At 37.8% G+C, this 16,267-nt stretch overlaps 1 protein-coding gene across 3 annotated transcripts in view; it reads right to left on the bottom strand.

Moving 5' to 3' along the window:
- Window positions 1–16,267, bottom strand: part of SPATA5 (spermatogenesis associated 5) — a 281,723-nt gene that overhangs the window by 258,313 nt on the left and 7,143 nt on the right. For all 3 annotated transcript variants that reach the window (XM_024212863.1, XM_024212871.1, XM_024212879.1), the window contains exons 4-9: window positions 14,219–14,277; window positions 12,780–13,415; window positions 10,183–10,312; window positions 9,387–9,443; window positions 8,087–8,210; window positions 3,645–3,900 (exon numbers count right to left, since the gene is read on the bottom strand). In XM_024212863.1, the coding sequence (XP_024068631.1) occupies window positions 3,645–3,900; window positions 8,087–8,210; window positions 9,387–9,443; window positions 10,183–10,312; window positions 12,780–13,415; window positions 14,219–14,277 (1,262 nt within the window). The remainder of the gene's footprint in view (window positions 1–3,644; window positions 3,901–8,086; window positions 8,211–9,386; window positions 9,444–10,182; window positions 10,313–12,779; window positions 13,416–14,218; window positions 14,278–16,267) is intronic.

The following is a 16,267-nucleotide window of genomic DNA, read 5'->3' as shown; positions in this document are numbered from 1 at the left end:
TGGGCCAGACCCGGAGCTGCAGCTGCTTCGGAGGCTGGGGGGAGAGCAGCGTGGCCAGAAGCAGAGAGACTCTGACCCCGCCTCTTTCCTTCTGGCTTTGCTGCCTGTGCTGCCTCTCCTTGCTCCCTCTGTTGGGGGGAGGGGCTGCGTCCCACCTCTCCCTCTCTATACCCTTTTTTACTAAAAAAATTCGGCTTATGAACGAGTATATACCGTAACTGAAATACACATGGAAAAATTTAAATAATCGATTTTAGTTGAGTCTTTCAACTTGGAGATTTGAATCAGGATATAAATCACCTTGATTTAAAATCAATCCACCCTGGAGATTAGTGATAATCTCAGGCTTCATTTTTAAAAACTTAAGTACATTTCTAGCCCTCTTGGACGCAAAGCTTGAAAATGTGTCCCCCATGTATCTAAAAGGGTCAAAAATAAGAAGGGCAAATAATAAGAACCCAAAATTTATTATGTTTAAATATCTCATAATTCAAGTGAATTAAAGTAAACTGAACTAAGGCCACTTTAATTCTAAATGATGGTGTCCACGCAGGAGTTTAATGCATTTTAACTAATCCACTTTCCATTCACACTATTAGTTAATTTGGATTAATTTTCCTGAGTGTCCCCATGTAAACAAGCCATTAGAAAAAACTGGCATATAATGAAATGTCATAGGCAACCTTAATTATATGTGCAGTTGCACAGCTTGGCCTACAATAGCACTGGGTTACCATATCATAAACAGATTACCTTCTGCTCATGAAAATAGCATACATATAAAATTATGTAGGTTTTCAATATAATTGTTAAGAATGAAGAGTTCTCGAGAAGCAGCTTAAACTTGTTGTGAGCACATAATTATATTTAGATGCAAGATTTTTAGGGCAGCAACTGTCTTTCCATCATAAATGTATATGTAGCATGCCTAGAACACTGGGACCCTGATTCTCAACTGGCGCCTCTTGGTAATATCTCAGTACAAATAATAAATACTACTACTATATACTATACATTGAATTTATATTTTTTGTGGTCAAAATTAAAGTGGTCATGTGAATTCCCATTTTTTATTTGTACTCATATGCAAGTGTATTGACTGAAAGTAGCATGTATTTCTAAAACGGTGAAAGAACCTTAACAGAAGATTCTCCAATTTTTAACTGTTTGGATTATTTAGAAACGCATTAAGCAATCTTAACTACATGTTTATGCAGCTTTTTGTGCTGTAATATACACAAAATATTGAGTTCAATTTTGAGCACCACATTACCAAAAAGGTTTTTGACAAATTGGAGGGAGTTCAGAGAACAAACAACAAACGTTATCAGGAGGCTGGAAGGACTTATTTATGAGAAAAGATTAAAAGAGCTAAATATTTATAGTTTGGTTAAGTAATGAATGAGGTGATGGGGGGATATAACAACAGCCTACAAACATCTGAAGTGTGTAAACACCAAGGAAGGAGAGTTAATGTGTTATACAGGGACATAACAAGAAATAATGGGATCACACTAATCTATAAAAACATAGGCAGAATATCAGGAAACACTCCTGGACAGTAAGATGTACTAGACTGTGGAATAGTCTCCTAAGAGAAGTGGTACAAGCCCATTGCTTGGGACTTCAAAATAAGACAGAAGAAAACATTGGAAAATGTACCAGAAGAAGTCTTCACGGGTAACCGGGTGGGCTATATACTGTGTAGGCAGATCATTTCCATCTCTCACTTTTATATATCTGTGATGAATATGCCATATATTTTTACAAGCTTCAGAAAGATACTTAATGACTTTTCTTTGCAAAGTACACATTCAAAAATGATAAAATTCATCATCAGGAAAAACAGACACTGCTGTTAAATAAAAATAAATAAAATAAAAAGGTATTTAATTCCTTTCCTGTAAGTCTCTAAGCCAAAAAGTCATTTTTTTTTTTTTTTTTTTTAATTCTTTGAGGAGGAAAAATACAACTAGCCTGCACACAGCTTCATGGGCAGGACTGCATCTTCTTCCAGCAGAGGTCACTCCAGGATAACAATTTGCAAATATCATTATAACAAAGATTCAATGTTTATTTTTTACGGAAAAAAATTGGTAAATTGTTTCTATTTGTATTACTACTGTAATACAAACAACAACAAAAGCATAGAGGTCTGCATAATAATTAAGATACTTTATATTTATGCCATGCGGTCCATCCATAGATCTAAAAAGACTGGGTAATCATCCTTTAAAAATGCATAAAATAAGTGCCCAAGATCACAGAGAAAAGTTGCATGTACACAAGTAGAGACTGGGTTGAAACACCTTTGAAATGTGGACCTCAATGTCCACAGAGGGGGGACTCAGACTGAGATTTTTCAAATCAGAACGGGGGCGGGGGGAGAGAAGCCGAGTTTTTTGTTTGTTTGAAAAAGAATGATTGCTAGCTTACAAAAGAGCTTAAAGCATGGTTATAGCCTGCAAAGTGACTCTTAAAATGACACCAAACGTCCATATTTATCTTCTTCATTTCATCTGTACACAAATCAACAGATGAATATTTGACAGACAGCCCTGTAAACTCTGATTATCAAGTATAGATCTTTCTGGTTTATGCATTATCCCCATAACAACAATTCTGCAAGCTTAACAGAATTTCATTCACGATGCATGGGTCAGAATAGAATCCGGTGCTCTATTCCATTACTACTTTTAGCAAAACTCTGTTGAATAAAAAGGTGCAGGTATAATATTAGTCATGTTCTGACAATAATTATGGGGTGTTTTTTTTAAATGCTCTAAGGGCAGTTTAAAGCCTGATATTTAAATGTTATAAACCCTTGTTTTTGAAAAAATGAAAAACTGAAAGTTTCTATAATTTTTCATTAAAAACAGAAATAGGTTTGCTTTTAAACATTCCCCAGTGTATCCAACCCAGAATGCATTGTGAGGATAACTCTCTTAGTGCCTCACAATTTTGTTTACTGAGGAAAGAGCAGAGAAGCTCTTAGGAATACTTGGAAACAGTCACAATCCATTCAATGCACTGGCCAACAGCTTACAAGAGACTTTTTATATACTAAGCTAAAAATGACATGAGGATTCCGACAGTCAACATCTTTTTTTTTTTTTAAATTATTATTTTTAAAAATATTTTAAGTGCCTGTTAAAGATCTGGCAGTGTGGAGGCTCTCTCTTTGTCCATAGAACAATATGGCTAGGGCAGCAGACAACCAATATTTCTCATACTACTCCCCTCTAGTGGGGAGAGAGTATTTCAGTCTTCATGTCCACTTAGTCCTTGACCAGACAACAAAAGTGTCAATGGTGAAAAAGGGGCTGAGAACAGCCACATGGGAACAGTCATGAGATGACGACAACTTTTGGTCTCAAACAGCCTGGGCTAAAGTCAAACTGTTGGCAGGAAAGCAAGAGGCTCCAGATCCCATTACCAACCCCCTTAACTACCCCAGTTTCCCAATAGTCTGTTAACTTTCTAAAGCCCTTTGTGGATTTTGTTATAAAATTTTACAAAAATATGAAAACAGAAAAGATTTCATTGTTTTGAGTCACTCTGTGAGATGTACTGTGTGTACCATTAGCAGTCTGGTGGATTTTTAGAGTAAGTGAACTTTCAGTGGGACTAGTAGCATACCTTACCTGCTTCTTTGCACAAGGCTGCCAAGTCTGCTCCCACATAGCCATGTGCACTATCAGCCAGCTGCACCAACTCTGTTGTTGTCAACAGATGAGGAACCTTATTAAGAAGTTTTCTGAGGATGTCGAATCGGTCTTGGGCATTGGGGACCCCGATTTCTATCTCTTTATCAAAACGCCCAGGTCTGCGTAACGCTGCATCCAGTGCATGCGGACGGTTTGTAGCGCCCAGTACCAAAAGTTGCCCTGCACTGTCTTCCTAATGAGACAAACAAATAGAAAAACAAGTTAGATTTTAAAACGGTGTTAAAGACCTCACAATTTACACATGCTTATGTATTTGTTCAGATAGCAAACTAGAGCCTTCTTCTAACCCCAAAAGAGTAAGTAGTATTAATACACACACAGCACCTTACAACTCATCAGATGAGGAATCATCATGTGCTGGAACTTTTGGGACAGGAACTGAGCCCCTGGTATCAAGTTGGGGAGGACAGCATTGTTCCCATTAGAGCTGAGCAAAAGAATTTCAGTTCCACAGGAAATTTCTATATTTTAACATTTGTTTTTGTCCGAAATTGGAGAAAAAGTTGAAATACCTTAATTTTTCACAGGATGCAGAGTTCTGAACATTTTCAATTCAGAACGCTTTTTTCGGTTTGCTGAACTAACATGAAACTTTTTTTTTTTTTTTTTTTGAGTCAGCTCAACATTAAACTGCATTTTCCTATTGTAGCACATTGCCTCATGGGAGCTGTAGTTCAGGAGCCTGATGCCTCCATCCTCCTTATAGGCCAGGCTCCCTGGCCAGACTACATCTTCCATGATGCACCTCAATATATGTGACTACCATGAGGCACCATGCTGCTGAGTCCCAGGAAAGATAGTGTTGCATGTTGGGCAATATAATCATATCAGAGAACACAGCCCAAAGGAGAATATGGGAATATGAACTATAATCCCCATGGGACAATTCACTATAATAGGGAAATGAAGTTTAATATTGAGCTGACCCCCAAAAAATTGTTTCAGGTCAGTTCAACAAACCAAAATATTTTGATTCAGATCAAAATGACCCAAAATTAAAAAAAATTGATTTCCCCTACAGAAATATTGAAAAACTGTGTGTGTGTGTGTTTGGGGGGGAGAATCCCACAAAAATTTCAAATTTTCCAGAAAACTGATTTTTCCTTTGTAAAATCATTGCAACAGAAAAATCCTGACCAGCTGTAGTTCTCATTAAACAGACAACACCACATAATGGACTACAATGGGTTCCAGTAATCCTCTAGATTGTCATGCTTATCTCCTCTAACCTCATCTCAGAAGTAACATCTATAACCTTCTTTATCTTCTCCTTTGGCTACACCTACTATAGCTCCAGATGGATTAATCTCCTTAATGAAGGGGGAAGGAGCTCTTTTTCTAATCCCAGGAAGTCAAATTTCTACAAAATCTTGGATGCTGCTCTCTGGGTCAGGTTTAATGTTCTGGCCCAAATGAGCCAAGTGGTATGACAGTCCTTGCCGCCTCAAATCACCCAAGATGGCGGCCATTACTCTGATGAATATACTCAGGCAGACAATCAAAGAGAAGGAAGCAATACAGAAATTAAAACTGTCCAGAGCAAACAGAAGAAGCCTCTAGTTGGACTAGCCCATAAAGAGTATACAAATATACATCTTTCAGGTTAGTCAATGTAAAGTAGCAAATAGAGTTTCCAAAGAGAATTTACAATTGATTAACTGATTCACTCATTAAGATCCAGAAGCACCTCCACCCTCCTCCAGTATTTTTATTCTTAAAAGTTTATTAAGAGAATATTTTTCTCTGGAAATATGAGAAAAACTAAAAGCACTAAAGCTAAAACAAATTTAAGATTTTGAAACTAAAGTATTTCAAGGAGGTAACACTATTACATTAATAATCATAATAAATAATATTTTCCTCCTTTTTTTAAGTGAGCAAAAAAAAAAAAAAAAAAACCCCTAAGGTGACACTTTGGGGGGGAGGGGAGGGGGAAAGAGAGAAACGGAGCAGAAATTAATGAATGAAGTAATCCCAGATAAAAGAGAAAGGACTCATCTCTTTACAAGGTATTCCATGCCCATTAGGCCAAGAGACAGACAGACAGACTTCCTCCAGCACGGTACTACTCCTTAGGATAATCATAACATACTGTGATCTATTTTGAAACAGGGATGGAAAGGCTGAGATTTGGTTTCTGACTTATAAAAGAAAAGGCTACCCTCTCCAAAAATGTGGGGCTCACTCTGTATTTAACTACATATTTCCAGACAATGAAAATGATCTTCCTCTTGGAAGAGGATCTGATTTAGTGGTATGTGTCAGAACATTTGTTCTAGGGTGATGACTGGGAAGGTCTTTAAATCATGATTTGAGTACCGTATATACTCGATCATAAGCTGGTTCGTTTATAAGCGGACCCCCACAAGATGGATAAGTAAAAATGGAAAATTTGTGTGACCCGTTCATAAACCAACCCTATAATTCAGGGGTCAGCAAACTTTGGCTCCGGGGCCATCAGGATAAGCCGCTGATGGGCCAAGATGGTTTGTTTACCTTGAGGATCCGCAGGCATGGAGGTAAACCTAAGTAAACAAAGTGTCCCGGTGCCCCAGCTGCTTACCCTGACGGGCCGGGACAACAACTGGTAGGGAAATTGGGGTGGGGGTGTGGAAGCTGGGGGTCAGGGGAATTACCCCTGTGACCACTCCCCACATGACCCCACCCCTAGCCCAGGATTCCCACACTCTCCCCATCTCATCTCTTCCCACCTTATCTGGGGAGGATGTCTCTGGCCTGGCTGGAGCTGCTCCGGCAGGCTGGGAAGCGCGGCTGAGCCTGCTCCGGCAGGCCAGACCAGGAGGCGCGGCCGCAGCATGTTCCAGCGGGCTGGGCCGGTTGGCACAGCCGCAGCATGCTCTGGCGCCCGGGCGGCGCAGCCACAGCCTGCTCTGGGGGGCGGGGCCGAGCAGCACAGCTGCAGCCTGCAAGCCCCAGAGCTGCAGCTGCTTCGGAGGCTGGGGGGAGAGCAGCGTGGCCAGAAGCGGAGAGACTCTGGCCCCGCTTCTTCCCTTCTGACTGTGCTGCCTCTCCTTGCTCCCTCTGTTGGGAAGAGGGGCTGTGTCCCACCTCTCCCTCTCTATACCCGTTCATAAGCCGACCCCCTTCTCTGGTGCTTCCCTTTTTTACTAAAAAAAATTCGACTTATGAACAAGTATATACAGTAATTCAGTGACTCAGACAGAGATTATGGGTCTATTGCAGGAGTGGGTGGGTGAGTTCTGTGGCCTGCAATGTGCAGAAGGTCAGACTAGATGATCATGATGATCCCTTCTGACCTTAAAGTCTACAAGTCTATGAAGTCGGAGGCACCAACATGCAGTAGCAGGGTATTGGACTGGAAATCGTAAGACCTATGTTTTAGCCACACTCACATTATCCTGCTGAGCGGCCTTACTCAACTCTCTCCACCTTTCCATTCTTTAGTTTCCCCATCTGAAAAGTGGTTCTATAGATGAAGAGCTAAGTAGTGCTATTATTTGTTAAGAGAGAGTTTTGAAAGTGTGGTGTTCAGAATGTCTCCAAAAAAAACTATCCTTAGAAAGAAGATCCATTGGTCTTTACTAATAGGAAATATCCCCTCCCTGTAGCCTTATATAGAGGGCTATTTGAGCTGCCAAAACTTTATGCAGGAAATTAAGGGAAACTTGCAGTTAACATCCACAAGATTTTTATACACACTGCTTCTAACTCTGTGCAGAAAGACACAGACCTCACACTCCTACTATCCTTTGAAAGATCATTGAAGTCAATAAGGCCCTAAAAAATTTAGTATGGGAACTGAAAGGGTATCTTAATGTGGATTTTGGATCCCTCAGCAATCCAGGCCAGACCAAAAAAAAAAAAAAAACACCACTACCAACAGTATTTTCATATTTTCATTTAATTTCCAAATAATCTGGTATCTGTTTTGACTTGATAAAAAGATGCCTCTGAAGTCTTACATTTATTGCCAAAACAATCAGAAAAGTGGGAGATGGGGAAGGACAAAAAGCAAATGGAAGAAGCTATATACCCTTTTCTCTTGCAATTCAAAAATGTCTCTGAATGTCAAAATACACACACATTATATATTTTTTATATAAGGTTTAATTTCTATAAGTGTCACAACAATATGGTGCGATACTCTGTTAAAGTAAATGTAATTTACTGAAGGAAATCACTTTTAGTATTAAACCTATCTATAGTTAGTAAGGGACACACGTCTTCTCTTTCTTTTCCCTTAAATTCAATAAGGATATTAGTCTAAAAGTTTCTTCTGATTCATCTTATGCTGGCCTGACTGTGCTACAAAACCTAATACAGTTTATTCAGTTCTTCCCCTTAATACACTAATTGTATCAATATACTTTACTTACTGAGCCAATGCCATCCATCAATGTTAGTAATGAAGCTACAACTCTTTTTTCTACTTCATTCTGAGCCCCTTCTCTCTTCGGACAGAGTGCATCCAGCTCATCAATAAATATAATTGATGGACGACTGAAAGAAAAATAAATAAAAGCAACTTATCTGCCAATTGTACATAGTAGCATTTAAAACATTTAGGCTTCGATTTTCAAAACTAATGGATATGGACACCCAATTCCCATTAAAATTAATGGGTATCCAAATCTCCAAGGTGACTGAAACTTTCAGGCCTGAAGTATGTTTCTGCTCCAATATATGTAAAATAATTGCATTCTGTGATTCCATGTTTATTGTTCTCAGATTCTATACTGACTTTATTCTGCTTATAAGTAAAAAATTGGCTTTTCTAGTTGCTGTCCCTGCAAACTTAAACTGGGACCTAAAAGTCAAGCTGGGTTCTCTCTTGCTCCTTCCTCGGTTGAATTTGGCCCTCCAAATGAATTTAGTTTACAATTCTATTGGTTAAACTTGAGTGAAAATATTTTAGTACTGAATCTGGCCCTATAGGTGCAGTCACACATGGTTTAGATAGCCATTAAAAACACTTAAGTACATACTACATGCCTATAGTAATCACAACTTTCATGTCCACACCAACAGGTTTTTCAAAAAACACACAATATTAAAATTCTGTAAGATTTTAACCAGATTTTTGTTTTTCCGCTCAATAATGTCAGTGACAACTTTCTACCATTCTGTTTCTATGATGAAATATGGGTAAAACAGAAGATGGGCTTCTCTGATTTAAGCTAAATGAGTCTCTCTTTTGGCTCAGGTGGCAGAACATTTCCACTGGAAATTAGAAATCATCCCAAATTAAATCTTTGCATCTAAACAGCCTTGGAACGAATGTAAACAAACTTCGGATCTGGATCCAATCTATCTAGCTTGGGTTCCTTTCTATTGGAAATGAGAGTTTTGAGTTCTAACGCCAACTAGGATGAGAATTTAATATTTTATTTAGGACACATGCTAATTGGTTTAGAATAATATACAACAGCCTCCTTAAATGACATTGCATTTATAATAAGGGACCAAAAACATAAAATTTGTACATTAGATTTCTCTTCTTTGCGCCAAGCTGTATATAAATAAAACTTATCTACATTTAAAATACCTTTGCAGGAAAAATATTACAATCCAGAGAATTTCATAAGCTTTTCTTTACACAATAATATCAAAATTATTTGATTATATGATTACACACATGAACATGTGTGTAATCAGAATGATCTAAAATGAATGTACCGTTGAGAGGCTTCAGCAAATATCTGTCGTAATCTTGATTCAGTCTCACCATAAAACCTGAAACAATCACAATATTTTAGTAACAGAACTTTTATTGTTTTCCAAGTTGGGGCAAGACTCTATTCCTTGAGTTTCCACAAGATGGTGTTCAAACCTTCAAAGCATCCCAGAGAATGTGTGGCTTGTCACAAAGGTTATTTTAAATTTGCATTTCCACTGGGATAAGAGACTAAGGCAAAATTTATCCTTTTTTAAAAATATGACCCATCTGTAGCCAGCAAAAATTAGGGGGAACAGTTTCTCTCTATCTAGGTCATAGAGATTCCAATTTTTCCACAACTAAACCAATGCTACCTGGACAAATTCTCATCTATAGACTCATTTTTCCCTTTATTTTACTGTGCTTTAACAAACAGTCCTTTTTCCTTGTTGGACATACAACTGGCATGCAGATGCAGTTCTAATTATCTTTCTAATTATTTATCAAATTATTTCCTTTTTTCCCATTCCACTGCCATACACACCTCTCTGTACTATACTAGATAAGATTCCTCTTCAAAGGAATGATGAAAACAGCCTCCTGTTACTTCATTTCACTGGGAGCTGACAACTATAATTTTCACTCTAGAACAATAAGCAGCATAATCCCATTCCCATGAACTTCTGAGACTTGGGACATATATACTGGACCCAATTCTACATATTTATACACTGTGCAACTCCAATGGATATAAGCCTGTACAGAATTTGGCCCAATGTCTCTAAGTTACTGATGTAATAAATTAGATGAACTTACTTGCTTATAATTTCAGGACCGTTAATAACTGAAACGTGGGCTCCCACTTCATTTGCAACAGCTCTGGCAATCATGGTCTTCCCAGTACCTGGGGGACCATACAGTAGCACCCCTCTAGGAGGAGGAATTCCTTTAAACAGACACAGAGAGAAAAGCGTTACTTGTGCTTAAGGCGGTTGTGAACAAATCAAATCACCATGCTCCACCGCTCTACAATATACATGTCCACATTACTGATTTCAATATTCTACATGCTTTTATTTAAAAAATATAGGTATATACTAATTTTTAATAAAAACCTATTATATAAAATGTTATTTTCCCCAATAATCCTATTGAAATACTTCTGATTGAAAACCTAGCATTAATTAAATCTTTATTATGTTACTCAAGATTCCTACAATACTGTTTGTACAAACCTCCAGCATAACAAAACCACTCCACTTCATTACAGGTACGCACACCTTAAATAATATTATTAAAAAGACTGGAAATACCAAATATAAGAATGAATGTGCCTCTGTAATAGCAAATATTAGGAGATTGGGGATAGCTGACAGCTACTGATGAGCATGAAGGTCAGACAAGGGCATCTGCCAGGGATGTCAGTAAAACAAGGTGTCTCTGCATATAGTTAAAACAAGAGAAATTACAGCCGAACTGGAGGAGAGACAGGTTCGGAACACAAGTATATTCCAGAAAAATTAAATGGTTTCAGCCTAGAGTCCAATAAAACAGGCACACACACAAAAATTAAAAACAAGAAGTTTAAAAGCCAAAAATAGGTGTACTAGAATTCCTGACAATGGACCTTGGCAGAATGAGCATTACTGAAATATGGTAGAATGACAAATGGCCAATGAAATATTGTAAGCCTGACAATAAACTATACAAGGAGGACCAATTATACCATAGAGGTGATAGAATAAAATCTAATGAGATAAATTTCCTGAGAACTATGGATTCTGTATGGATAAGCCCAACCCCTAGGAGTACATATGCAAGTAGAACAAAAAACTAAACATTAATTGACAAGAGTTAGGAAGAAACTTCCTCTTTTACCAGGTTACTCCTTAACGTCCACCGAGGGAATTGTTGCACATTCCTCTGATGCATCTGATGCTTGTCAATGTGAAGGAAAGAGACCAAGTGTCTGGTCTAGTATGCAATTCCTATGCTATTGTACTGCAGATAACCACATATTCAGGCCTAATGATATTGAAGTAAATATAGGGTTTGATATCTCTCTGATGCCATTAGCAGAGGAGATGCTGATTATCCAGATGTCACCTATGGTATGGTGCGGGATTTGCAGCAGCATCCCTTCCTTTCCCTGACACATGAAATCCCCTGGTGCATCTTGAGGTTTGGGCTCTGTGGACAGAGCATGGATGGGCATTCTCCATGGCATCATCCCACAGAAACCCAGAGGGAAGCCCTAAGCAATATAAACTGGCACACCCATCATTGTCTTACATGGATTGTCCCTCTGTTCCAACACCCACATCCCCCCAGAGGAGACAGGCAAGGTGGAGAAGCAATGCAGAGGTATAGGACCCCTGCAATGAATAAATTCTGGCCCATACCCCATATCCCAAGATCACATGGATCTCAGAACATAAATGGGTTCTAGAGTCAAACACCTTGGCCATTCCAGAGAGAGACAAGTAATCCCCCTGCTGACATAATGATTCTGAAGGTGAAAACCTGGTTATTTCCCTCACCTCGGCAGATTCTTCTCACCTAGGGTACAATCTCTCCACTCAAAGTGATTTATGGGTCAAAGCAGACAACAGGGTTTACCTCAAACACCTGTAAGTTTAGCAGCCACACCACTCTCCTACCCCTATCTATTCCCTTTCTAGAAAAACTTACCCAGGACTTTAACTTTTCCTAGAAATTATGGATAGAAAACACCTATTAAGATAAACTAATCCATCTGCTGCAAATGAAGGATTATTATCATTCCCTACAGTACTATCTAGTGCTTTGTCCCATCTTGTTTTACATTGTCCAAAGCACTGTGATTTAATCTAAGAAAACATCATAATAAATAATTTTAATGTTTAAATCATTGCATCCTTTCCAATTCACATGGGTGAATTGCACCATATTCTTTTCTATAATTTACAGAAACCCTGGGTCAGACAGAGGGAATTAAAAGGGGGGGGGGATGAGGGTAAAAACTAGAATTTGATTGGCCAATCTTTAAATTAAATGCACTTTTTTTTTTAATTGAACTCTATAAAAACAGACTTTAAGCAGTGGAGTTACAGAAGAGTACCTGTATTTTTCAAGTGACTGACTCTATAACTCCTTGCTACTCGTCATGAGTTCCCCTGGGTAACTACATCATCACAGACTCTCCTCTCTAAGGCATGATCCTTACGACCTAAACATTTGGTTATTAAAAAAGGAACAACTGTAGAGAAGATAATTATAACAGAGTTTAGTTGGGAACTAAAGTACATCAAATCTGTATCACACAGAGAGGGAATGTGTGTTTCATATAGAGTGACTTGTTAATATGGGTGAAAGTGGTAAGTTAAAGAAAAACATTGTCTTAGATGAAGAAAACCAACTCTTAGACATCATACCGTAACACTTAAACAATTCAGGCTGCTTCAGGGGCAGTTCTATTGTTTCTCTAATAGTTTGTAGCTGGCTGCTTAAACCACCTATCATGTCATAGGTAAGGATAGATTTACAGTCATGTTCTTCTCTTGCAATGGTCCGATTCTCTATGAAATTGACTCTAGTTCTTGAAGAAATAAAGTAAAAGGTATCCAAATTGCATTTTGCTCCAGTGTTGCCAGTGGGTAGCAATCTCACGCTGTCTTCATCTCTGATTGATTCAGAACCATCAATAAGGTCTCTGACATTCCCCTTATTACAGAACTCATCTGTCCGGTCATAATCCTGCTCACCCCCTATCACCACAGCATTTGAAGTAACTGGTGAACTTTGAGACATCAGCTTGCATGGAGTGCTGGTAGATGCTCCTTCCTGGTTGTCTTCTATGTCCAATTTTCTGAGCTGCAAAGACAAGTTTAGAGCACTGGTCTCCAAGTCAGTCTTCTCAAGGACTGGCTCTTGTGTTTCACTGAAAACAGTAGTTCTCTGCATTTTCAGCAGGGTCCCATCGGTTCCTTTCACCCTCGTCACCATCAAGTTGCAAGGTTTGCCATAGAAAGTGAGATGCAAAAGGTTGCCTGGCAAAACTATCTTCCCATCTACAAGAAGATTAAATTTTAGTAAATGAAAAATTGTTCTAATTCATTCATATTTGAAAAGTATTGCTGGAAAGTAAGATTAATATGTATTTTTTTTTAAATCATTAAACCTCTAAAACAGATGTCACAAATTAACTGTCCTAAAAGACAAAGTGATAAAAAGACAGGAAAATACAGTTCTCATCTAAAATGATCCCTTCAAACATAGCCAGCCTCCATAAGGATAAATATTCTGAATGACTGGCCATTGGTATTTCTGGTTGTTTCAAATTTTTGAGCACATAAAAAGTTACAGATTATATTTCTAGCAAAGACAGTTCCTTAAACTCTCTATTTATTAGTGTCTTCCACTGTCTCAAGATTTTACTTTAAATCCCAGCTCCTGGAGTCATGTGCTTATGCAAGAAGCTCAGCTCTCTCTCTCTCCTCATAACAGAAATAAATTCATAACCACAATTGTTGGGAGTGCATCGCATTATAATGCAGAAGACCAAGACAGACTTTTAAACCATCTCAGAATGAACTGACAGCAGCCATGGTGGACTGAAAACTATGTTTCATGCAAGTATATTATTATTTGCTATTCACACCGTAGTGAGGTGATGTCACCCAGAATGAATAGGTCAATAAAAAGTTTAAGGAGTTTGTAAAACAAGCTAAAGTCCTATGATGAAGTGCTGAAGAGGCAAAAGTCATTTTGGAATAAGCCTTTGATGAAGATAGTGGGTGACTGATATTTACTCTCAAAAAATGGCTTTTCTACTAAAATATATATGTAAAACAAAAAAACACAAACCACTTACCTAGATTTCGCAAAAGACAGACAGACAAGTCTTCAACATTAATACAGGCATCTTTGTCCCTGTGGTTGTGATGAAAAACAATTTTACAATCCCCTAGTAAATCTAAAAACAGAATCAGTCTATAATATTGATAACTCATGATTTATTCATTAACAGTAACTTCTTTGTTTTGCAGTACAGGGTATAATTTAACTCTGCAAACAGAAGAAACTGATGGGCAAATTTACAAGTTGCTCTGTTTGACTCATTGTAGTCTAGTCATAAATATATTTACATTGTATTTGCTCTAAGGCTAACCAACAACCAGTTTAAATATTAACAATATAAGTCAAGATTTATCATTCCTTAAAATGAGAAGGATGAGATACGTATATCTCTCAAGTGACTACTGTTCTGACTTACAGTGACAGTGGTTACTTCATTTACTGAATCAGTAAATGATACAGAAAAAAAACTAATTTTATACCGCAGGCCTGCAAATACTTTCATACATGAGTAGTCCATTGATTTCATGGGCAATACATGCATTTGTAAAGGTAAGCACAAATGGGAGCATTTGCAGATCTGAGGACCAAGCCCTTTCCGACTGTGCAAAGTTTTCCCTGCAGTATATTCTCTAGTACTGTACTTCATGCAATCCAGTTTTAAATGAGGGATGTTAAACCATTTACCTATCAAGAGTATCAACAGTCTAATACATTACATTCAGGATTTTTATTTTTATTTTTTTGATAGTTAGCCTAAATTTTCTCTCTCTCTGTTTCTTCCCTAATTTTACCTTGTTCTGTAACCATGTTAAATAATTCTTCCACTTCCTTGGCATTTACATTTACACCCTTGAAATGTTTGTAGGTGATCATCACAAACTATCCTTTTTTCCCTTTACACTAAAAGAAAGGAAGATGCTTCTCAAAGACAAATTCAACCAAAACATTTTACTTTTTTAAAAGAAAACATACCAGATACAGAAACTGCAACTAAAATTATGGTCAACAGAGGGAGTTCTAAGTCTACTAATCACAAAGTCTCTTCCCCAAATATTTTTACTGAACAAGGAGAAAATTCTAGGACAAGAAACATATCATAAATTTTTGAGAAACTTCAAGTCGCCATACAATTTTATGACCCTAATGCAGCAAACACTTATGTATTTAATTGCCTTTACACATCTAAGTAAAACTCTTGCAGTCATTTAAACTGGTGGTTCTCAAGCAGGAATACGGATACCCCTGGGGGTATATCGACTCATCTAGATATTTGCCTAGTTTTATAACAGGCTACATAAAAAGCATTAGCGAAGTCAGTACAAACTAAAATTTCATACAGACAATGACTTTTACACTGATCTATATACTATACACTGAAATGTAAGTACAATATTTATATTCCAATCAATTTATTTTATAATTATATGGTAAAAAGGAAAGAGTAAGCAATTTTTCAGTAATAGTGTGCTGTAACACTTGTATTTTTAGGTCTAATTTTGTACATAACATAAAAACTTAAGAATGGCCCTACTGGGTCAGACCAAAGGTCCATCTAGCCCAGTATCCTGTCTTCCGACAGTGGACAGTGCCAGGTGCCCCAGAGGGAATGAACAGAACAGGTAATCATCAAGTGATCAATAACCCTGTCGCTCATTCCCAGCTTCTGGCAAACAGAAGCTAGGGACACCATTCCTGCCCATCCTAGCTAATAGCCATCGATGGACCTATCCTCCATGAATTTATCTAGTTCTTTTTTGAACCCTATTATGGTCTTGGCCTTCACAACATCCTCTGGGGCAAGGAGTTCCATAGGTTGACTGTGCTTTGTGTGAAGAAATACTTCATTTTGTTTGTTTTAAACCTGCTGCCTATTAATTTCATTTGGTGACTCCTAGTTCTTGTGTTATGAGAAGTAGTAAACAACACTTTATCTACTTTCTCTACATCAATCATAATTTTATAGACCTCAATCATATCTCCCCTTAGCCATCTCTTTTCCAAGCTGAAGAGTCCCAGTCTTATTAATCTCTCCTCACACGGATGTCGTTCCATACCCCTAACC

The sequence above is a fragment of the Terrapene carolina genome, unplaced genomic scaffold (assembly GCF_002925995.2).
Source record: "Terrapene carolina triunguis isolate 2854851 unplaced genomic scaffold, T_m_triunguis-2.0 Scaffold66, whole genome shotgun sequence".
NCBI classification, from domain to species: Eukaryota; Metazoa; Chordata; order Testudines; family Emydidae; genus Terrapene; species Terrapene triunguis.
This window is presented reverse-complemented; position numbering and strand designations above follow the sequence as displayed.